This window comes from Tachypleus tridentatus, chromosome 1 (genome assembly GCF_004210375.1).
Source record: "Tachypleus tridentatus isolate NWPU-2018 chromosome 1, ASM421037v1, whole genome shotgun sequence".
In the NCBI taxonomy this organism is placed as follows: domain Eukaryota; kingdom Metazoa; phylum Arthropoda; class Merostomata; order Xiphosura; family Limulidae; genus Tachypleus; species Tachypleus tridentatus.
In genome coordinates, this window is record NC_134825.1 from 61433479 (window position 1) to 61458369 (window position 24891).

The 24891-nt window shown below is 33.2% G+C and overlaps 1 protein-coding gene across 2 annotated transcripts in view; it reads right to left on the bottom strand.

The window, feature by feature from the left end:
• Positions 1-3630: 3630 nt before the first annotated feature.
• LOC143249822 (uncharacterized) overlaps positions 3631-24891 on the bottom strand; it is a 122042-nt gene continuing 100781 nt past the window's right edge. For both annotated transcript variants that reach the window (XM_076500370.1, XM_076500376.1), the window contains exons 2-4: positions 23508-23673; positions 8747-9525; positions 3631-6125 (exon numbers count right to left, since the gene is read on the bottom strand). In XM_076500370.1, coding sequence (XP_076356485.1) covers positions 9173-9525; positions 23508-23673 — 519 coding nt within the window. In that variant the 3' untranslated portion in view covers positions 3631-6125; positions 8747-9172. The remainder of the gene's footprint in view (positions 6126-8746; positions 9526-23507; positions 23674-24891) is intronic.

Genomic DNA, 24891 nt, shown 5'->3' on the forward strand with positions numbered 1-24891 from the left:
AAATTAGTTAGATTGCCATAGAACAGGAGACTGCCGCTCATGTTGTTCTTGGTTGTCCTAGCTAAGCTATTTAACATGATTTTCCACAAATTTTATTAATTTTATAAGAATTTTGAGCTTTTATTGTTTAAATTATTGTTTTTAATACGATATAAGTTTACATTTTTCAATATTTTCAATAAATATTATATAATTATTAATACAGGCTTATTAATATATATATTTTTTGTTTTCATTTTTTAAGCAAAAACTGTACAATGAAATATCTATACTGTGACCTCAAGGATATCGAAATCTGGTCTTCATGGTTATAAGTCTTGAGACTTAGCGGCCATCTAACGGTATGTTTCTGAACTTACGCGCAAAACAATGGATTTCAATACGCATGGTGGGTACAGCCCAGATAGCCTGTTGGGTAACTTCATCCTCAGTTACAAACAAACAACAGACATACTGCTGAGTCGTTGAAGAGAATAGACATGTAAATATCTGAGGAAGCAGATAAAAACGATGGGAAATGTTTCATTTAGTCAATATTTCCAGGAGGTAATGAAAAACTCCATATTGACGACGTTTTCGACAGTACTTAATCCACCCACAAAGAAGCTATGTTGGCAATTCCTTCTTCTTCACTCTCACTACGAAGTACATAGATATTTATATTTATCTGTTCTTATCTAAAGCTAAAAAAATTACCTCACTTCTGTTAAAGTGCAAAATAGTTTAAGTCACATCAGGAAACAAAGTTTCTACATATTTAAAACTAATATGAGGGACTCTGTCATTCGAGATGTGTGGAGAATGACCATGTAAACGGCCAGTTATGTTGAAGGACAGGTGCAACCTCATTCCAATATCGTGGAATTATCTTGATAGCATAGACTACAATGACAAGTTCTACTAGGTAGAACTCGCTTTTTATTTTAGACATCGTTCACTAATGACTAACTCCATCTTTCATTTTTGGATACCTTATTTAATGGAACCATAGTTGCATAATTTTTGGAGAGTGGACACATTTTTGTTTTTTAGTGAATATCTTTTCAGGAACTTTCGTCGAACCATTTGCAAATCACGATAGAATAAATACTGTTACTATTGCGGTGTGTGGAGCCGTTAGTTAGTTTGACAGTCATTGCTAGTGGTATGCGAAGGAATAGTCACTACTGCTTGATGTTTTAGTTTTCGAAAAATGTCTTCAACCTATGTTAGTCAATGACCAGCTTACCAGAAGAGGCAGTGTTTCGTACAATAGAAATAGTCACTAAACGATGGCTTGAAGAGCAGAGCATTCTATTTTTTTGTGGCTTGGACAATCGCCAGATAAGAACCATACAAGCATGTGTGGATTATTCTTGACAATTAATTGTGTCTCAAAATATCCACTTTTAGAAACATATTGAGTAAAGTTCTTTGTTAGGGTGAAGGGCAATTCAATAGACCCATATCTTAACAATACCATGCCTAACCGTCCTCTACTTAAATATTGCATTGGTCAAATACTCTAAATACCAATGATAACATTGTATCTTTTGTTTCATGTTTATTTATTTAAATGACGTTCTTTCTAAAATGGGGTATCTATTAATAAGTTCTTATGAAAAATTTTATATCACCCCTTCTGTCAAAATAACGAGTCCACTGTCTTTTACGAAACAAATTTACATAACTTACAATAAGTTATAGATCATACAATTTTCAAGGTTTAGAATGAGATAGTATTCCTTATGATTATTCTTAACACTTAGCATTGCAATAAGTATCCTAGTTTTATAACTGGCAGGTTTGTTTGTTTGTTATGAATTTTAGTGCAAAACAACACGAGGACAGTCTGCTCTAGCCATCCCTAATTTAGCAGTGTAAGACTAGAGGAAAGGCACCTAATCATCACCATACACAGCCAGCTCTTGGGTTATTCTTTTACAAACGAATAGTGGGATTGACCGTGACATTATAACGTTCTCACGGCTGAAAGGGCGAGCATGTTTGGTGTGAAGGGGATTCGAACCCACGAGCCAACTGACAGGACATTTTAAAGTATATTTATCTAAAAGTACCAGAAATATTTTGTAGTATTATACAAGTTCAAATCAGACCAAAAGCTACGAAGAGGAGAGCTCTATCATTGAGTATTCGACTCGCATTCCGAAGGTCGCGGGTTCGAATTCTCATCACACCAAACATGATCGCCTTCTTAGTCGGGGGAGGGCGATATAATGTGACGTTCAATCTCACTATTTGTTGGTAAAAGAGTAACCCAAGACTTGGTGGTAGTTGGTCTTACACTGCACATCTATCTTCGAGTCGGACCGCATCCCTACCAAGATTTTAACAAATCTTTAAACTAGAAGCCTGATGACTGAAACACTTCCGGAAAATTTTCACCTTTTAAAAGTACTCGAGTTACTGAATGTTTTGTTTTGCCTCTTTTTGTTTAAATCATGAAGTCATGATATAAAATGCATCTTTAATAATCAAAGTTGATTATTGGTAACGTAAATAGAGAACGACTATTCTAAAAACAATAAACTTATATAAATATGTAGAGATTCAAGATACTGTTTGTTTGTTTTTGAATTTCGCACAAAGCTACTCGAGGGCTATCTGTGCTAGCCGTCCCTAATTTAGCAGTGTAAGACTAGAGGGAAGGCAGCTAGTCATCACCACCCACCGCCAACTCTTGGGCTACTCTTTTACCAACGAATAGTGGGATTGACCGTCACATTATAACGCCCCCACGGCTGGGAGGGCGAGCATGTTTGGCGCGGCAGGAATGCGAACCCGCGACCCTCAGACTACGAATCGCACGCCTTAACACGCTTGGCCATGCCGGGCCTACCTAGGATACTGTAACTTGCTTTGTGTGTTTATGAGCAAAGCCACAAGGGGCTGTCTGCTGTGTCTAAGACCTAGGATCTTAGCATTATAAGTTCGCAAGTATACTGCTGTCTCAATGGGAAACAAAATTGCAGCAAGAAAATATTGCCCAAGAAGGCATAAATTGCAAATTTGAAGTTATACTGAGATGTAAAAATAAATGAAACATACTTTGCCTAAATAAATATGAACTGATAATCCGTGATGATGAGAAAACCCACTTGTAGAGAAAGTTATATATGTAAAAACGACTAGTATGAATAGAGAAAGCACTGTGTGGAGAAGCGAACAACATTTCGACCTTCTTCGATCATCGTCACGTTCACACAGAAAGGGTTACTGACCGACAGCTGACCACATGTTTGAGGCGGTTGTGTAATTGAGTGTAGGAATGTAGAGGGCGTGCTTAAATGTTGGATATATTTATTAATCTGGTAACTTACTTAATCACTGCTCATTTGGTGAATATGAGTTTTAAGTTTTGTGTGCGCCTAAGAATCATTCACATTTCGGAAAGCGTTGAAAATCAAAACGTATCACTTTTGCGAGAATGTTATAGAATACTGAGCCTGTTTCAGGCAAAACAATTTCTGATATTTTTATTTGTTTTTTTTATTGAAATCTGTTTTGGGTTAGCTAAACAATTATTTCTCTTAATGTTGAAGTGAATGTTCAATGGGATCGAACACAACCCACATTTCTAACAGCAAGAAGTATTTGAATCGGAAAACCATCAACACACAAACAAATTAGTACAACACGGTTAGCTAAATCTTTATTGCAATTACAAGAAACATAAATCCCGGAAAAGAAATGCTTTATTTTATTTCAATATAAAATTATTTTAACAAATCTGTTCTAAATACATAAAAGTCTCAAATGTGTTGCTGTTTAATTTTTAATTATTTCTACAGGAAAAAAAACTTTTCTGAGGGAATTTGTCATCAAAGAAAATATACACTTGATCAAATTAACACAATGGATTTTTAGCCGCTATGCCGCGGCTCGTAGAATGGCTCTGAGTCTCTTTTTTTTTTAGTGCAAAGTTTCAGCTCATTGGCTCCATCTCTTGATAGATTTGAGATCTAGTTACAGCCGCGACTATTGAAGATTCCTTCTTGTTTCCTTAAACTTCTGACAGAATTTTGAAGTAAATTAAGAACAAAAGTTATTTTGAAAACTACCTAAAGCGGCTCAAAATTAGTTTGTGACAATAAACGTGTATTTAGTAACAACATTTTATTCAACATTATTTCGTGCAGCTTTGTAGCTATTTTCATTCATATCAGCAGTTTAATAGCATTATTTGTCTTTCTAAAAATAATGTTACGCTATCATAACAGTATATTTATATATTTTCCATAGTAATAATTGACTATATATATATATATATATATATATATATATTTAAACTGAACGTGTATAAAACATTCTACCAGAACAATACGTTTACTAAAATATTCTGACCAAACTTCATAGTTAATAGTGAATAATATAGAAGAAATAATTTTAGTATTAGCTAAGTAGTAAAATTAACTGATTGAATAATAATTACTTTTTGCTAATATTATGTTTTATAAAACACCCTGTATAAGGTGAAAATAGCGGCCAAGAAACACATTTTTATACCTTATAATTTTTCATTAAAAATATGTAATTTTGTAATATTTTTAATAAGAAACAATATTTGGGATTATTTATTGTGTCGCCAATTTCGCTATAAAAAAAGAGAGAAAGAGACGATACGAAGGCACATCTCTTGAGCACTTCTGCATTTAGCGCCGACTGTGGATCAGTTGAAACATATTTGTAAGTTATGCTGCGATTCTCAGAAAGCATGTAATTTTTTTTTAAAAAAAGATAAATAACAACACACAAAGAAACAAAATGATATTCAAAATTTTCTTGGATAATTTATACACAAAATCTAGACTTTTCAACATCATGATTTTTAACTTTTTATTTCCTAAATCTCATAATTATGTTTTTATACATGATTTTTGATTAAAATTTAATAATTGTGAACTATGTAAGAAAAACAAATCATATAAACCTGATCTTTTTTTTTTTTATGCTTGTGATGTTCTGTTAAAAAATACTTCAACCAAAAGTGAAAAGCAAATAATGAATTGCACTTTAACTTAGAATTTTCTTTGCTATGAGTGAAAATGAGTTTCATGGAATGTTTGTCTTGTTTATGAAAATATAAACCTATAAAATGAAAAAGAAAGAAGATAGATAGCTAATATTTAGGGATTATATCAGTTGCTTTCAGATTAGGTACGTAAATTTTGAAGACAAGTTTATGATATTTTAGTTATAGTAGTGTTACGGTTTCGTGCTAACAGATGGCAATACATGCAATTACTATTTGTTGTTTTGAATTAAGCACAAAGCTACACAATGGGCTATCTGTATTCTGCTCAACATTGGTATCGAAACCCGGTTTTAGTGTTGTAAGTCTGCAGACATGCCGCTGAGCCACTGGGGGGGCTGCAATTACTAAAATATACCTATACATATATAAGATGTCATCATATTCTTTCCGGCGATACATTATGGTAATATATGTTAAATAGCAATTAGTAACAGACATGGACTCTGTTATTTCATACTTAGAGTTGTGATAATTTATATATAATTACTCATCACTTATTTCCGACTGTTGTATATTTTAGTTTTAAACAATTACGAAAATAAACAACATAACAAGAAGGCTACAGAGTCAATCACAAATCCAAAATATTTTGAATTTAAATACAATATTTTTAGGAATGAGAACAATAGCAAAATCATTACTTTTTCGACATTATTAAAATGCATCAAGCAGTCAGTGTAATATTTACCTTTAATACAAAATTTCAGGAAAGTTTCAAATGTTTTCACATCTGTTTCACGATATCTTTTTTAACAACAATTACGTTACTTTTCAAAACCAGCGAAATTATATTAGTCGTAATTGCTTTCTACGTGTGAATTGTAAAGTTCCAACCCAACTTTAACGGTTATTATGTAAACTATATAAATTGCTAAAAAAATCATCTTTGATCCATTCAACCTTTACTTGTTTTCAAGTAGTAACTTGCGATTTTAGTGTTTGCCGATTTCAAATATTAAACATAAAAGTAGATTATTAACAATTTACTCATATTGAATTATTCTGAATAGCCTATTTTTGGAAATGATACTTCTCTATCTTCTCCATTTGCTTTTCTTCGAATTTTCAGCTTCCCAATTCCAGTGAATGTCTGTAAGGAGAAAAATTCTGAAAAACAACACTTATGTGAAATGTAAAACATCAGTTAAAAATGAAAGGTATTTAGAATTATTTTAAAAATTTTACATATTTGAAATTAACAAGTCAATCTGAAATTATTTCAGTATATCTATCAGGGTCGCATGCCTCGAGTGTGTTTGACAGTGCTACGAATCCCCAGCTGATGTCTAAAATAAGTAAAATAAAGAACCATGATCAATATCATACTTAAACGTCGAAAAGTTCTACGCCTATGGACCGAGAACTGAATATCATTTTAAGCACATGGTATCTGCATGTGGAAAATTTTAAAATTCTAAGTCATTATTATGATAATATAAACCTCTTTACTTCTATAGTTCAGTATATAGATACTCTTTTGTATTGTTAATAATTACGTAAATTATTGTAGTTATTTTTTTTTTATAAAATCATTAAGTTATCTATTATTTCAAAAATAAATTATTTATCGGAGAAGTTTTAAAATTTGAACACGAACTATAAAATTTATTAAAATTATTTGATCCTTCGGGAAGGCTAACTATGAATTTTGATATTGTATATGTATATATATTGTATATGCTTCAAGGAATAATTTAGTTTTTTATGTTAAAATTATTCTTATTAATTTTTTATTTCCTTTCGTTTAGACAAAACACACTTTCCAAAGCTAACAGAAATTTCCATTAGTCAATTTTTCAGTTTCTGATTCCGATTTAATTTACAAGAAAAAAAAATTAAATAAATATGTTTGTCTATAAGTACACAAAATATCTAAATGATTAAGTGGGTTTATTTATACAACTACACAGGTCACAGACAAAGATATTTTTTTTTAATCAGCTTACGAATAAATATTGCACCAAAGTTTTAACCTATCTCTCCCTCTCTTTCTATATATGTGTATATATACATGCATACAATATATATAATACAACCGTTATTAATATTTAACCCTAAATTCACGACTTATATTTGTCTTGGTGATAAATCTGGAGTGTGTAATGTCCAGAAAATTTTTGGATATACTAAAGATATACTAGAAGGATAGCTGTAGATTAGGATTTGAATTCTGTGAAGACTCAGTGTCACTAATGTTTCTACTAAAATGATATTCAACATTCTCTTCCTTTCTTTTGACTATTAATTTTCATTCTCCAGTCTAAACATAGTTAATTTTTTTCTATTACGTTTTAAAAACATGTTATTGACAACAGTTTCGTAACTTGGGTCCCTGTTGTTTACTGAAAATAATAATATCTTTAAGGCCAATAATATCTCTAAAAGGAATTCGCACTTATTTTTCAACTTTCTTCATTGTCCTTTCGAACTATTCACCAGAAGTCAATTTTCTAATCTGAGGCTCAACAAAAATCCACTTTTAAGTTTCGCTTCAGAAAAAAACTTGAAATTGCCCATATAGATACTAGAAACAGTCGACATCTCTGTCTAAGGCTTTAACAAACTGTTTCATCAAGCCCAGTTTTATGCGAAGAGGAGATAATAAGACTTTCTTTGTGTCAACCAAATTTTCACGTTGTATGTTTTTCGATCCTAATATCAGGTTGACTCTGCATGGACATTGCTTCTTTGTCAAATGCCGATATTGTGCTCTGCTATCCAATTCACACACAAAAACACGGAAACTTTGTATAACCAGATTGTTGACCCAAAAACGTACAAAACGAAGGACTTTTAAGTCTCCACAAAGTAGCCAACCATATTCTTTGTATTTGATCTCATTGAGAAGAAGATTTTTCTAAGATTATCATTGTGAAGAAGAACACCTTTTAAACTTCTTTTAGAGGAATCAACGAGCCATTGCCACATGATTCAGAGACTGCAGTTTCTAACATAAAGCAGTGAACCTGTTTGTTAAAAGTATAGTATTTAACCAATAAAATGATGTCTTTGGAGAAAGTAAGTCCTTAGCCCGAAGACTGAATTCCAAAATCTCTGAAGAATTATTTGGAAGGTCCAAATTTCTTACCAAATCCACTTTGTGTGAAACTCAACGGCTCACCACACGTTTCGGATTAAAAACAATTCATATTTTCATTTCCAATGACATCAAATTTAGAAAACTGACGGATCGATGTTGATACTGACGTGAAATTTTGGAAATTGGAAAATAATTAATAATTTTCCTCCAATGAATTCTCGAAAACAAGCATTTTAGTATGTATATATATTCTTATGTTTAACTGTTAAGGAGATACAAAGTGTAACATGCATACGTACAGACATTTGGAAGTATTATATATGTGTACGTAGTATGTTATATTATTATTGTGAATATGACAAAATTATCACTTGTTTCAAATTACACATGCGTTTGGATTTATAGCGACAGGATACTATTACCTTTAGTTAGAAATGAAGGAGAAACCATATAACCCGAGCATTTTCGAAAGGTGGACCTTCCTTCTTCAGGGGCAAACTGAAGAAGAGAGGTCCACCTTTAGAAAGCGCTCTTCTTATATGGTTTTTATTTCATTTCTACCAAAATTTTTGAACCTACGAGTTTCTTTAACATAACGAAATTATCTTTAGTTAGTAGTTTTTAACGATAACAGCCAAAAAAAAAAAAAAGAAGAAATGTACTGAAGCTACCTGAAAGTCACACCAGATCTTCTGGTCAACAGTGGAGCTGGAACTTCATTCCTCTTTAACCCTGTTTATTTGTCCTCTTATTTCAACTACGAACTGGACATTATTATGTAATATGCCAACTCTTCATGGCTATGACATAATATAATATATTTTCTAATAAAACTTCTTTATTGGCATTAATTATAGAAGTCTGTGAATTTACTTGATATCTGCTACTGAAAAATTCGATTGCACGTTGGTTTTGGTATATTTATTGTCGCCAAGGTAGGATTTCGTATAAAAAGTTACATGCAAATGACCCGATGCATTTAACGTTGCAGGTAAAGAGATAATCCACCAAGTGAGTTGCTTTCTCCAAAGAGATTTCTTTCGACTTATTTCTTTCGAAAATACATCAAAAACACTACAATACGATCTACTCTACTGCTAAGTAGGTTCTTTTACATGGTTCTCCAGTTTTGTCCGTTTGGCTAATTTATCATTTGTTCTTATACAGTTTCTAGGCACCAAAGGGTGCCAAAACACATGTATTACAATAAACAACAAAGATGTTACAACACAGGGGTTCGCAGCATTAGATTCAGCATCAGATGGTATACTTTGTGTTGAGGAGTTTGAAGTTTCCCCTGTACAATTTGTTCCCAGAGTTTCCAACAAATCAGAGACATTGCACGAGCTAGCATTTGTGTCAAGAGAGACATGGCAAGACTCGTAACAACTTCCAGGCTGTTTATAAGGTGAGTTCGGAGTGATGGAAGGAATATCTGGGATACTGGGATCTGGAAGAGATACAACCACGAAATTTGCTCATTTTAAAATAACGTCACACATACTTTTAAAAAAATAACAAGGGTAAAATTTCAGTAAAAATTTGAGTAAATGGAATGTACATTTAATTTTAATAAAAAAATGTTGAGCAAAGCCTCCCTAAGCATTGCTAATTACACTATGTAACACAATTTTTACTTTTTCTTGTTCCTGAGCAGAAAGTGTTGTTTCCCAATTGCTTATGTTTAAAGTAAATGAAAAAGACATTTTTTTCAAACTTTGCTTTTGTGACCTGGGTAATGAAAGTTTCAAATTTACCCATTTTCTAGAACATTCGAGGTAGATTCAGTGCTAAGTAGCTGATAGAGAATTTTCTCGAACTTACAAGAACTTTCTAGAATGTTGCAGAACTTACAAGAATTTTCTAGAATACTGTAGAACTTACGAGAATTCTCAAGAACCTTTTAAAATTTTCTAGATCTTTCTATAGTCATATACATACAGAGGCTCATCACTTTCAGTTTAGTTCTAGCTGCCTTAGTGAACACATAGACATATCTGATTTTATCAGAGATGGTATCAAGAAGCTGCAAGCATTCTGCTATGTATGTGGCCAATTTATCAAGACAAGAGCGAAAAAGTACTCTGTGACAGCATCTGCTAAAATTTGTAAAGCCTGCAAGGTATATTTCGGTATGCCTGTTAGGGATCAAGACAAACCTTGGGCACCTCATTTTACTTGTAAGCACTGCAAAAAAACTCTAGAAGGTAAGACGGACAATTTTTGATTGTTTGAATAGTAAGATTTTATATTATACAAATTTTAGTCCTTTTAAAATTTAAATATCTTTTAATTTATTTTTTTAAATTCCCAATAGTATGGAAAAATATCACATATAAAATATTTTCCATGAACCTCCTACAAATTAGTTGTGGATGAAATAAATTTATTCTTCATAATAGTTTTATTTTGCTCTTTTGCAGGATGGTACAGAGAGGACAGGAGAGCCATGAAAAGAACGACCAAACGTCGGGCTGCCAAGAATGTATCTGCTATCATGTATCCGGACCTTCCATCATTCATCGCCCCAGTGAAACAGTGCCCTGAGCTCCCTGTACCCACTCCGTCAGAGGGAAAGCAGCCATCCTCAGAAGAGAAGGTTGACGTTGAAAATCCAGATTACAATTTCAGAGGAGCAGCTGTGCGAGAAACCCACATTACCCCAGCCAAAGAGACCTCAATGACTTGATCAGAGATCTTGGTCTAACAAAGTTGAATGCCGAGACTATATTTGGGGGCTGATATGTGAAAGTGATTTACATTACAGTCGCAAATCTCGAAAAACTACTCACTTCTTAACATTTTTGTATAACTTTAATATAAATACATGTAAATCTTGATTCATATATTGTTTTCTTCAGACCTTATGTGAATGAAAATGTACAAATTTGCTCGTTTTTTACATAAAAAATAGGTTAATTTTTAAATTTCATTATCCAGTTCACAAAAGCAAAGTTTGAAGGGAATAATGGTCATTTTATGTACAATTACAACATAAGTAATTAAGAAATAACACATACTGTCCAGGAACAAAATTTGTGTTACATAGTGTTATGAAACAAATAAAACATTTAATTAAAGCTATTAAGATTTCTTAAAACTTATGTTAAATAATGAGAGATATTGAATTTTTAGTTATATGAAACGTATTATGATTATTATAAAATCTAGATCATTACATTAATACATCATGTAAAGTCTAAATAAATAACAGTTCGGTTACAGAGTAAGTTTAAAACCTTATACTCCTCGATATCAACAACCAGCAGCACGTGCTAGGTGTCTCAAAATCAACATCTACATTCAATGTATTTTTGCAAATTAATATAGTACTAAAGTGATAAAAACTAGTTATTTTAAATTACTCTCTTTGTTTATTTGTCCAGAATTAACCACAAAGCTATGCAATTCACTATCTGTGCTCTGCCCACCAGAGGTATCGAAAGCTTATTTTTAGCAGTGGGAGTTTACAGACATATCGCTGTGCCACTGGGGAGCGAGTAACTCCTTATCAAAATACACACATATATTACTAATTGCATGTATTGATATATGTTAGCGCGTGTATATATATATATATATATATTATAATATTCGAAGCGCAAAAGAGAATCTACTTCATTTATGAGATACATTGTCCTATAAACATAAGTTCTTGCTTTCCATTATACGTAGTCGAGTGATGACTGATGAGTTAGTATTTAACTAAAACACAAGAGAGGCCCGGCATGACCTGGTGGGTAGAATCACGCGGAATAATCATAATATGAAAATAATAAACAAAAATAAAATTAAAATACTGAAGCTAATAAATAAGTATGTATATATTTATATATGTTATATATTTTGACAAGCACTGTTTAGTTTTGTATCCAAGTAAGAACTATTACACAGAGATAACTTATACTTCGCTCGGCTAGTCGTAAGTCCATAAAATAAGCTAAAATGGGGAATAATGTTTATAATAAAAACTAGTTATAATGAATATAACAATAAGAACTTTAGCAACAATGTGATGTTCACTTAACATGACTACAGTCTTTTTGTTTATATTTTCGAAGTATGAACCTTTAATAAATCACTGAAATATGGCACGTAGTATGTTAAGATAAGCATTATACTCAGGAAGTAGATTGATAGCGGACATTTCGAGATTTCACGAGCACTTGAAAGGCGGTACTATCGCGCTTGTTACGTCACCAAACAAACTGTTCTCTCAAGCTGTTGGAAAGTCTCCGTTCATTGAATACTGGCGCCACTGGAGTATGATGCATTGACATTGAGTACTTGACAGATAGCATATATGGGTCTCAGTAGCATGTGTACAACAGTATAATCGGTCCTTTCTGGCGCCAGGTTAAATAGAGTTTTGAAATAAACACATGAAAGATAGCCTCTTTTTTTTTTTTTTTTTTTTTTACGAGATTACCAAAGTAATAGTCTGAGTGACCGTCGCTGAATTGCGGGGTCACGTTACCGTTTTTAACTGTGAAATTCTGTTTCTGTTATTTTGAAAACTACAGTGGCAAACATTTATTCATCTGTTTTGGAAATATAGTTAAACCTATATTTCTTATATCGGATGTCATACCTAATACATAGTCTTATATCAGATGCCATACCTAATATATTGTTTTATATCTGATGTCATACCTAATATATAGTTTTATATCTGATGTCATACCTAATATATAGTTTTATATCGGATGCCATACATAATATATAGTCTCATATTAGATGACATACCTGATATTAAATCTTATATAGGATGTCATACCTAGTATATAGTCTTATATCAGATGTCATACCTAATATTTAGTCTTATATGAGATGTCATACTTAATAGTTAATCTTATATCGGATGTCATACCTAATATATAGTCTTATATCAGATGTCATACCTAATAGTTAGTCTTATATCAGATGTCATACTTAATAGTTAATCTTATATCGAATGTCATACCTAATATGTAGTCTTATATCAGATGTTATACTTAATAGTTTTATATCGGATGATAAATATTAAGATAATCAAGTTTATCGACCCCAATAATTCAGTCGTTATATTCTGACTAGCAATGATCGCTACATTAACTAATCATTGGGAAAAAGAGGGCGCTAAATTATTCAAGTTATTCATATCAAGATCACGACATTTTTCGGAATGGATAATTATAAGATGATCGGTAAAATATAACAGTTCTGAGAATTGCAATATCAACATTATTAAATAGTGCCTGACTGCGTAAATTAATGCTCAAATATATTGACAAACATGTAAGAATACGGAATGTTTTTCATGCTTAATAAGATAAAGATAAACCTTACAAATATTCTACGATTTCTCGAAGAAAAAATTATACGCAACGTTTAAAATACCGAAACAGAAGAATCATTAACACAGTTTCTAATACTTGATACTTAATACAGTTCCTAAAGTGATGAAATTAAAAGCATAAGTTACATATCGAAAAATATTTTTGTATGTTATTATCATTGATAGAACTAACACAATGGGTTACCTGAGTTGTACCCATCACGGTTATTGAAAGTAAATTTCTAGTGTTATAAGTCTACAGAGTTACAGTTGAGTTAGTTATGAATTAACATGTTTTTAATAAGAAGTAAACTATATGTACATGTACTCTAAAATGTTGATAAAACGTTTTTAATAAAACTATTTCTGAATCGCTAAACAAAATCGTGATTCTTCACTTTCTGTCTTTTTCGCTGAACCTTTAAAATATGAGATAATTAACAAAAAAGTATTCATGCAATTCATGCGTTAGAATAATATGGAATTTAATTCGAGAAATCTAGAAATTCGGCTTAATAATGCTGGTAGGGTTTGTTTGTTTTTTGAATTTCGCGCAAAGCTAATCGAGGGCTAATCTGCGCTAGCCGTCCTTAATTTAGCAGTGTAAGACCAGAGGGAAGGCAGCTAGTTATCACTACCCACCGCCAACTCTTGGGCTACTCTTTTACCAACGAATAGTGAGATTGACTGTCACATTATAACACACCCCACGGATGAAAGGGCGAGCATGTTTGGTGCGACCGAGATTCGAGTCAAACGCCTTAACACGCTTGGCCATGCCGGGCCTGCTTGTAGGGAAACATAGTTTTTGTAAATTACGGTGCTATTTTAGGTTCATAAATATCTAAAGTAGTAGCTGATAATAGTGTTGATTGTGTATATAAGATTTGCAGTACAATTAATTTCGCTGGAGAATTGTCAGTAGATATTGTCACTTGAAAATTATGGACTTTTAATTTATATAGCCCCGAGCAATTTTATTCGAGATTCGAAGAACAAACAACATTATTTTGCCTTTAAAAATTCAAGTTGCATATTTGAATATTTTCTTCTAGATTGTTTGTTTGTTTGTTTTTGAATTTCGAGCAAAGCTACACGAGGGCTATCTGCGCTAGTCGTCCCTAATTTAGCAGTGTAAGACTAGGGGGAAGGCAGCTAGTTATCACCCCCCCACCGCCATTTGGTATTGACCTTCACATTATAACGCCCCCACAGCTGAAAGAGCGAGCATGTTTGGTGTAACGAGGATTCCAACCTGTGACCCTCGGATTACTATTCGCGTGCCTTAACCACCTGGTCATGCCGAGCCTTTCTTCTAGAAAAAATACAAACCTTCAAAATTAATCCAATAATGATAACACGTAGAGTGTCTTGAGCAATAAATGGAACTTTTGGTTTAACCAGTAATGTTTAATTTGGAATACTGCTGTAAGACAACATTGAAGAAAACGTCTCTCATGGATCTTAAAAAAAAACAAAACATCACGGTATTTTTAGCACGCAACCTTAAATATATTAATTAATGTCCCCAATAACAATCATCTCACATTTGGAAGTTTGCTGCATTTATATGTATGTACATAAGAGACAGAGAGAACGTTAATATCGAAGAGTTAAATAAAATAAAACAAAATCAAAAGGAAGGATTGAGTTAAAAACAGTAAATCTAAACCTCTGATTAATGGCAGTTTGTTATAGACCACGACAAGCCGAAAGAAAAATAGAAACGCTGCGCCAATTGAAAGAATCCCCAGAGTACAGGCTATAATATGGGATATATAATGAACCCTAGGTTTTGGAGGTGATTGCGGAAGTAGGACCCTTATTGCGGTGGGGATACACCGTCTATCAGTCGTGATCTGTGTTCGTCATTCTAACATGAAGAATAATAAAATAATCAAAGGAATAGAAATAGAAATTAAAAGAGCGAGATGTAGGTGCTTGAGCCTACAACGTCCCACATCTATATCACCCTTCTCTACTTGCAGACAGTTGTTGGAATGTGGCTCTTTCCAAGGTAAAGAAGAAGAAAAAAAAAAAATATAATAATAAGGTACTACCACTTGGGGGTAAGTAAGTCATATAAATGTATCTCATGAAGTTTGCATTCTAGCCCTTATTATGGTGATAAGGCACTAATTAGTAGCCCAGTATACAAATTATACTAGTATGAAAGGTTCCAACAAGTTATCTAAAATAACTAGCATAACTCCCAACTACCACTCAGTAAGTCTATTGTAACTACCAATTTTCAGACTCTGAGTTAACCTTCATATACGATCAGGTATTCTCCCGCATAAAGTAGTACTACATTGTTTAAGTGACCTTATTCTTAATTAAAAATAGTTAACAGGAACTTTTAGCAAAATTTCTTTAATTTTTATTTCTTTACATGGCTCGGCATGGCCAGGTGGTTAAAGGCACTCGACTCGTAATCCGAGGGTCGCGGGCTCGAATCCCCGTCACACCAAACATGCTTGCCCTTTCAGCCGTGGGGGCAGACTAAGGCTGAAATTTCATTTATCTAAAATTACTCCACTTGTTATTAAGTTTCTTCAAAACATTCCTCATGGACACGACCATTCCGTGAGCTCATCATGATCTTCATTCGTCAATGTAGGAATGAAATCAGTGAATTAGATTTAAATTTGAAGACAGTCTTAAAATATTTTTCATGACGAATAATTAGCTTTAAATATTTTACAACAAAGAAATAACATTGTTATAAAACCAGTAGATAAAGGTAGAGCCACAACAGCAAAATTTTATATATATAGAAACAGCTTAACAACATTACTTTCTACACTCTGACGAATTATCCAAGAATCTCATTGTAAATTAACAAAAACTTCCCACTTTCTATCTTCTCCATAAAATCCACAAAAATGGACATCTGGATTAGCCCATTCAGAGTGAATTTCTATTTATCTTCACGAAATTTTTTCACCAATTCTCATGAATTTACCGACACATAAAGGACACCACTCATTTCATTACTTTAACCAAGAACATAAATTTAACTGGAAAGGCATATTACATTTTCACCATATAAAATTAATGTACACATCTCTCCCACACAATGAGGGTTTAATTACACTAAGACATTTCTAAGTCCAAAGACTCTCCAACACATACACGCACTTCTACGTTTAGTTGAGCTTGTACTCACATTTAGCGCTTTCACTTTCACTCGTAACTACTACAAACAGATCTACGGGGTCGCTATGGGAACGAAAATGGGCTCACATTTGCCAAGTTCTTTGTTGGCTACATCGCACAATAACCGCACATTGCACGTGTATAGAAGGAATAGGAAAGAGTCTCCCATGCAGTAGCCACATTATTCTATATGAAGATATAACAAAGACGACCAATGATCGGGCCAGTACTTTGTACAAGCAACAGCAACACAACCAATTGGTTTTATTACACGATTCATTTTTAAATATTTAGCTGTTTGGCTCACCGTTATTTCACTAACTTGTTCTTACGTCCAGTACAGCGGAATAAATAAAACCGGCCCAGAGCATGACATCATGTGCACAACCTTCATAACCAGGAGCAAACACTCAACCTTACAGAGAAGGAGCAGACCAACAAGAAGATCAGATATATTGTGGTAAACAATTACACAATACCTACTGAAGTTCCTACCACTATATCTCGATTCAAGGACCCACCCATTATTTCCAATAAACATGACAAAAACCTAAAAGAAATCTGGGTGTACAGTAACCTCGAAAAGAATCAAAATGTAAACGTAACATCTGTGTTACCTGCCCACATAAAAACAGCATTACACATGCAGTTTATATATTGTAAAAACAGACCATTACATTTATGTTTAAATTTTAATTGTAATTTGCTTTATTTTTTCACTGCTTGTAACATTTATCTAATAGATGTAAATTCGCACAGATATTTTGTGCTCAACATTCCAGATATTAACCACATAATTTCTTTGAATTCTGCGTATGCGCCTTAGTTGTAAGCTGTATGATCTGGCGAAGAGCGCCACCTTGACACGTCATCCTTGTTTAAATACAAATAAAAAAACTTGGCGATTGTTCAACCTATTTTTTTTATTCAGATTACTAGGCTAATAACGATGAGATTGAATCTATCTGGGTTTCCATTAACAGTTATAAAAAAAGTAACCTTTAAGATGTAATTTGTAGCAACTTTCAGATGAAACTGGTGTAATTAATTGTTAATTGTTAATGAAGTTATAATACAGATGATAAATTATTAGAGCTAAACCATGACGGGACCAGTTCTTTTTAGAAACAATTCAAGATGGTTTTCTTCATCAATTGGTCAGGGAAACAATGTTAATTTAGATTTATTGTTAACTTCTAATACAGAATAACACCAAAAACAGGTTTCAACACCCATGGTGGGCACAGCATAAATAGCCCATTTTGTAACTTTGTAACACTAATGATTGACATGGTATAGATAGGAGAAAGGCATCATTTTTCAACGAGATTTGATGTTTTTCTCCATGTAGAGATCAGGAATAATGAGATTTGAGTTTCAAATAAATAAAACAAATTGTGAATGAATGAGACAAAGATTTTCTGCTGTGGTTGAAAAGGTGATCTAATTGGAGATGTTGTTCAACTATGAAAAAATTTTGAAAATAAATTCTCAGGTATCCACGATACGCATGCTCCTTGTGGGGAGGATAGCTGGAATTACAAAAATAGGTTGTCTCACAAAGGGTAGGGGTCGTGGGTTCGAATCCTCGTCACACCAAACATGCTCGCCCTTTCAGCCGTGGAAGCGTTATAATATTACGGCCAATCCCACTACTCGTTGGTAAAAGAGTAGCCCAAGAGTTGGCGGTGGGTGGTGATAACTAGCTGCTTTCCCTCTAGTCTTACACTGATAAATTAGGGACCGCTAGCGCAAGTAGCCCTCGTGTAGCTTTGAGCGAAACTCAAAACAAACCAAACCACAAAGGGTATAAAGAATAACACTTTTGGAAACCTATATATATATATATATATAAGTTTAAATTTATTGCAATAATGTGTGGTTTGGAGGATAATAAAAAATCTAAAGCTTATATAAAAAGAGGCTGGTGGAAAATGAAAAAAATTGCATTATTGAGATGGACAAATAAATGACAGATGACTTTTGATTATAATAAAGTGTAACATAGTTCATGTGGGGTATAGTATCGATGAAAATAACATTAATAGTGTTCATTATCTTGAGTCAATCAAGCGATATGCTGTTACTCGTAGCTGGGTAAATATAATTTTAGATTGTATCTATAGAAATATTGAATACGAGTCTAAAGAAGTCATAATTTCAATGTTTAGGTTATTAGTTAGGCTACGTATAGAGTCTGTATTCAGTCTTGAGCTTCTTATCTTACAAAGAACATTGAATTATTGGAAAGTGTTCAAAGAATGGTTTATAGTATAATACCTAGGATGGAAAGGATATCATACGAGGATAGCTATGATCTCTAAAATTGTTCTCTTGAAAAAAGAGAGTTAGAGAAATCTGACTAAGGCGTTGCAGATATTTAAGGGAATTGATTGTGGTGATGGATCAACTTTTTTCGCAGTGAATGGTGAGAATGGTAAACGTTTAAAATTTATTGACACTTGTGTAATGTTCATTGGTTAAAACTTCACGATTATTTTAAAAAACAGAGATTATTTAATACACATTTCTAAAATTCCTCAATTCCTTAGGAGGATGACCCATTGATATACGTCGAAACATGTAGTGTGTGAGACACTTTTTTTAGTTTCATCGGGTATTTAATTATTTTAATCCTGTACAGTAAGTTGTTGGTATTTTATTGTAATTTTGAGGCTGTAAACTGTCTTTTTTCTAGAACTGTATATTAAACAACACCATATACTAAAAGTTTTACTTTTTCTTGTTCCTGAGGCAGAAAGTGTTATTTCTCAATTGTTTATGCCTAAAGTAAATAGAAAAGATGTACTATTTTCTTCAAACTTTGCATTTGTGACTTGGGTAATGAAATTTTCAAATTTACCAATTTTTCAAGAACATTCCATGTAGATTCAGCGTTGAGTAGCTGATAGAGAATTTTCTCGAACTTACAAAAATTTTCAAGAACTTTCTAGAATGTTGTAGAACGTATGAGAATTTTCTAGATATTTTCATAGTAATATATATATACAGGGGCTCATCACTTTCAGTTTAGTTCTGGCTGTCTAAGTGAGCACATAGGTCTATCTGATTTTATCAGAGATAGCATCAAGAAGATGCAAGCATCCTCCAGACGCATTCTGCTATGTATGTGGCCAATTTATCAAGACAAGAGCGAAAAAGTACTCTGTGACAGCATCGGCTAAAATGTGTGAAGTCTACAAGGCATATTTTGGCATGCCTGTCGGGGATCAAGACAAATCCTGGGCACTTCATTTTTACCCGAAAGCACCTCAAAAAAATTCTAGAAGGTAAGACGGACACTTTTTGATTGCTTGAATAGTAAGATTTTATATTATACAAATTTTAAACCTTTTAAAATTCGGTGCACCTCAAAGAGGAACACAACAGAGTTAAGACCTTGCTAGAAGCCTTGAAATATGATGAGTATGGCTGGGAGGTTATCGGAGACTTCAAAATGGTGGCATTCTAATGGATCTCCAAGGAGACTTTACCAAATTTCCCTGTTATCTTTGCCTTTAGGACAGCAGGGAAACCGTAGCGCACTACAATAGGAAGCATTGGCCACAACGGACCGAGTTCTCTGTGGGGAGACACAATGTCAAGTGTGAACCACTAGCAGAAAGGTTTTGTTCCAACCATTGCTTATAAAATTGCGTAAACAATTTGTCACAGCTCTTGATAAGGAGTCTGCAGCCTTCAAGTGCCTTCGAGACTTCTTCCCTATGCTGTCTGAGACAAAGGTCAAAGCTGGTGTCTTCATTGGATCACAAATAAAGAAGATCCTGGAGTGCACAGAATTCCCCAAGCAGCTCAGTAGGAAAGAAGAAAAGCTTGGGGCAGTTTTGTCGCAGTGGTTCGGGGCTTCTTGGGCAATCTCAAGACCGAAAATTATGTTGAACTGGTTGAGGCTCTGGTCAAGAACTACGGCAAAATGGGCTGCAGGATGTCCCTGAAAATCCATATCCTTGACGCTTATCTTGATAAATTCAAGGAAAACATGATAGCATACTCAGATGAGCAAGGCGAGCGCTTCCACCAAGATATACTGGACTTTGAACGCCGCTACCAAGGAGCGTATTACGAAAACATGATGGGAGACTATATTTGGGGGCTGATACGTGAAAGTGATTTACATTAAAGTCTCAAATCTTGAAAAACTACTCATTTCTAAACATTTTTGTATAACTTTAGTATAAATACATGTAAATCTTGATTCATATGTTGTTTTGTTCAGATCTTATGTAAATGAAAATGTGCAAATTTGCCCGTTTTTACATATAAAATAGGTTAATTTCTAAATTTCATTATCCAGTTCACGAAAGTTTGAAGGTAATAATTGCTATTTTCTGTACTTTTCAAAATATGCAATTAAGAAATAACACATACTATCCAAAAACAAAATGTGTGTTACGTAGTGTAATATTTGTTTTTCTTAAATAATCGTGAGTTTTTAAACAGTGAGAATGGTAAAACTAAGGGAAACAAATATAATCTTTGGCAACGTAGGAGTCGTTTTTAGCTAAGACAGGTTTATTTTTCTAAGGGTTGTTGCCTTTTGGAATGGGCTGCCTTCAGATGTGGTAGCTGCAATTAATTTAGAGGGAGTTAAAATAATGTTTGATAAATATTTGTATAATAAAAGTCAGCTTTAAATGTATTAATTTTAGTATAGAATTTAGCATAGTGTGTAGGATAGTTTAGATGGACAGAAAGGTCCATTGTTACATACCGACGTAAACTGTTGTTTGTTGTTATTTGAATTAAGCACAAAGCTACAGAATGGGCTATCTGTGCTCTGCCCACCACAAGTATCGAAACCCGGTTTTTAGCGTTGTAAGTCCGTAGACGTACCGCTGAGCCACTGGGGAACCCCGACATAAACTATCGATACGCGGTGTTAGAGACAAAGTGCATTTTCTTAAAATAAACATAACTATAACTATTAAAACATTAGTGTATTTTTTGTAAACTCTCAAGTAGGTAGCTCATAAATTATGACACTAATTTTAAACCCATAAAATGTTCGTATGGCAAAAGCTGGCAGTATGCTTCTTACTCCATCTATTAAAACTCAGCTAAAACTTCCAAATACATATTGTTATTTAGCAGTATAAGTGAAACTCTGCTGGTTTTTAATAACTTGTTTCTGTTAGTATCAATTACTTTTCGAAGCACATTCACAATCAGCTTAACCCACTAAGCTGATTTTCTAAAGTAGGAAATGCTTTAGTTTTTGGAGTATTTTAACCAGTAGATGACACAACGTAGAAAAACATAAAATCCTCCAATAAATCACACAATGTTTATGAATTATTATTTTTTCTTCTTTCTCTCTTGTTCTTCAGCCTTTCCTTCCTTTCATTTTTATTTCTATTTTCTTCTTTTAGTCTTTCTCTTTTGTTTTCTTATTTTACTTTTCCCCTCTCTTCTCTGTCTACATTCTTCTCTCTCTCTCAATTTTTGTTGTTATTTAAAAAACTTGTATGTAGTTCACTGTCTTTTAACCCAATATGTTCTCCTCTGTTGACCCTTTTAAACTTACCTGACATGGCTGTATAGCATAATTGTAATTTCTACACTATTTGCGCTACAACTACAGTTGTGCGTATATAAGTCTGCTTATTTCCGCTGTCAGGCCCGTCATGGCCAGGTGGTTAAGGACTCGATTCGTAATCCGAGAGTCGAGAGTTCGGATCTCCATCACACCAGACATACTCGCCCTTTCAGCCCCGGGGGCGTTATAATGTGACGATCAATCCCCCTATTCTTGGTAAAAAAGTAGCCCAGGAGTTGGCGGTGGGTGGTGATGACTAGATGCCTTCCCTCTAGTCTTACACTGCTAAATTAGGAACGGCTAGTGCAGATAGCTCTCTAGTAGCTTTGTGTGAAATTCAAAACAAACAAGTTCCGCTGTCTTTCAAGCTTTATTTTGTCGCCTTTTACCGCTGTATAATCCTGGCCATGGCTCGACAGTAGTCAAATCTTTACTTTATGAGTAGTAGTAAAATATTTTCGATTTATCACGAAGATGTGTTACTTTATTGTTACCAGATGTTTATTCATTTCGTATGATAATGTTTAAATGTATCTCAAGATTGATTATGAGTTACAAGCTTTATTTGTGAGTGCAGTATTAATAAAGTTAAACCAATTCTGAATGACAAATAAGATTTTGAGATGTGTGATTGTAACTTACAGGAAAGGATACATTTTAGAATACTTTAAATAAAATTATGTTGAATAAAATCAGCTTTTACACGAACTAACTTCTTGAAAAACGAGTTAAATGATATTTCCAAAGAAATATCACACCAGTAAAGGGGCTCTATGTATGTGTGTAGCCTCCATAAACAATGAAGCCGTGTTCCCATATACATTAAACAGTGCAGCTGAGAAGTCCTCTGAAATCAAATATACAAAAAGCTATTTGAAAGCTCCTTTCACAGAAAAGATACACGAACATTAATTCTGTTGCAATTAAAGTTTCTTGTAAATGGTGATTGCAGTCAATTCGAATTTAAATGCTTCGTATATTAAGGAAGAGTATAAATACGAAAATTGTGAAGAGGTTGTTCGTTTGTGTTGCGTTAAGTCAGTATCCAATGGGAGTTCGTTGTGATCCATCCTGTATTTGAACATCGTACATTCAGATAAACACGTTGTTACTCAAAACTAGGTTTTGTAGTAAATTTGATTTTCTATCGTGTAATTGACTCTTTGAATCGATCCGGGAAACGATTGGGTCACAGGAAATATACTTAAGACTGTTATTTCAATGGTTTTCACATCCATCGTTAATAAGGTGATTTTTTTTACACTTAAAAGTAAACGTGTGAAGTTGTTCTCAATTACATTTACTTACCAAAAAAAAAACAACAAAAAACAACACTTCTACTCTCAGAAGTCTGTTCTCAAATATTTGTGAAGACATAATATTAAGAGTATATACTTACCTATACAAAAAAACACGGGTTCTCCAGCATACTGTTCATAGTAAAAGGGATGGAAATATGGACACTGCTGCTCAACGCGATGGCAGAAACTTCGACAGGGTTTCACTAGCTGATCTTCAATGAAGAAAGGAAGCATCGTTGCACATACCCATTCTCGATACACTTTCTGATGAAGAAACACACAAATATTACTACAAGTACTTTTACTGAGTAACACGTTTAATTAAAGTAATATCGCTCTGAGCCAGTTTGGAAATCAGTCACATGGATGCAATCATTCTCTGTACATTATGGACATTATAACATTTCCAGGAGATAGAAAAACATACAGATGTTTGCATACTTTTAAAAAGGACCATTTAAATTTAAAGACAACCAAACTTGAATACAACTAAGTCTGAGCATAATTTAAACAACTAGATAGCTAAGAAGTAATTAAATTTTGTTAACTCGGAAGTTAGAACCAAAACTGTTTTGGCTCGTTTGTAGGTTTAATGATTTAGGCATGATTATGTTTATTCCTTTTAGATACATTAACTTTCTCACAATAGTTATCCTACATAATTAAAATGGTGCTGCTTTTTAACTTCTTTTCAGAAAAAATACAATACAACTCACGACTATAAACTACTTTCAAATAAATTAAATTACTGTGTACATCAGTTTTATAACCATCCTTTATCAAAATTAAAACACTATACAAAGCAGGCCTATAATTTTTCTACTGAATAAACTAAAATGCTAGATCAAATCCATAACCTTTCATCAAGATGGCCGAAGTGATGCACGCATTGGGACTAAGCCATAAACTAAAATGTTAGAACACGCCTACGATTTTTGTTTATATACGTTAAATGTAACACATATAAATTCTGTAAAGTTTTTAGACTGCTTGAATACGTAGTGAAATACACTTTATTACAAATGTACAACGTTTTGATATGAATATGGCATGATCAGATGCACAAAACAGAATGACCCAAACTCGAGAAAATGTTGAACATTCATAATAGAGCTTCTTTCACTATCCATTCAACTCATCCCCATGTGGTCCAACAGTAACTTTATGGATTTATAACTCTAAAATCAGGGGTTCAATTCCCCTCAGTAAACAAAGTAGATAGCCTGTTGTGGTTTTGCTAAAAAAAACACACGCCATTCCAACCACATTTAAATATTATTTACTTATTAGTGGATTCCACTTCATAAAACATATGAAGTCAATAATCTGCTTTTACCTAACTTAAAAGGTTATAAAGATCAGATATTTTTATCAAGGTGTTGGAAATGATACATACAACATATTTCTAGATAAATTAAAAAAATAAATTAAACTTTGGTTCAAGTAAATAATTATTATTTAAATAAGCTATGATGCATATGA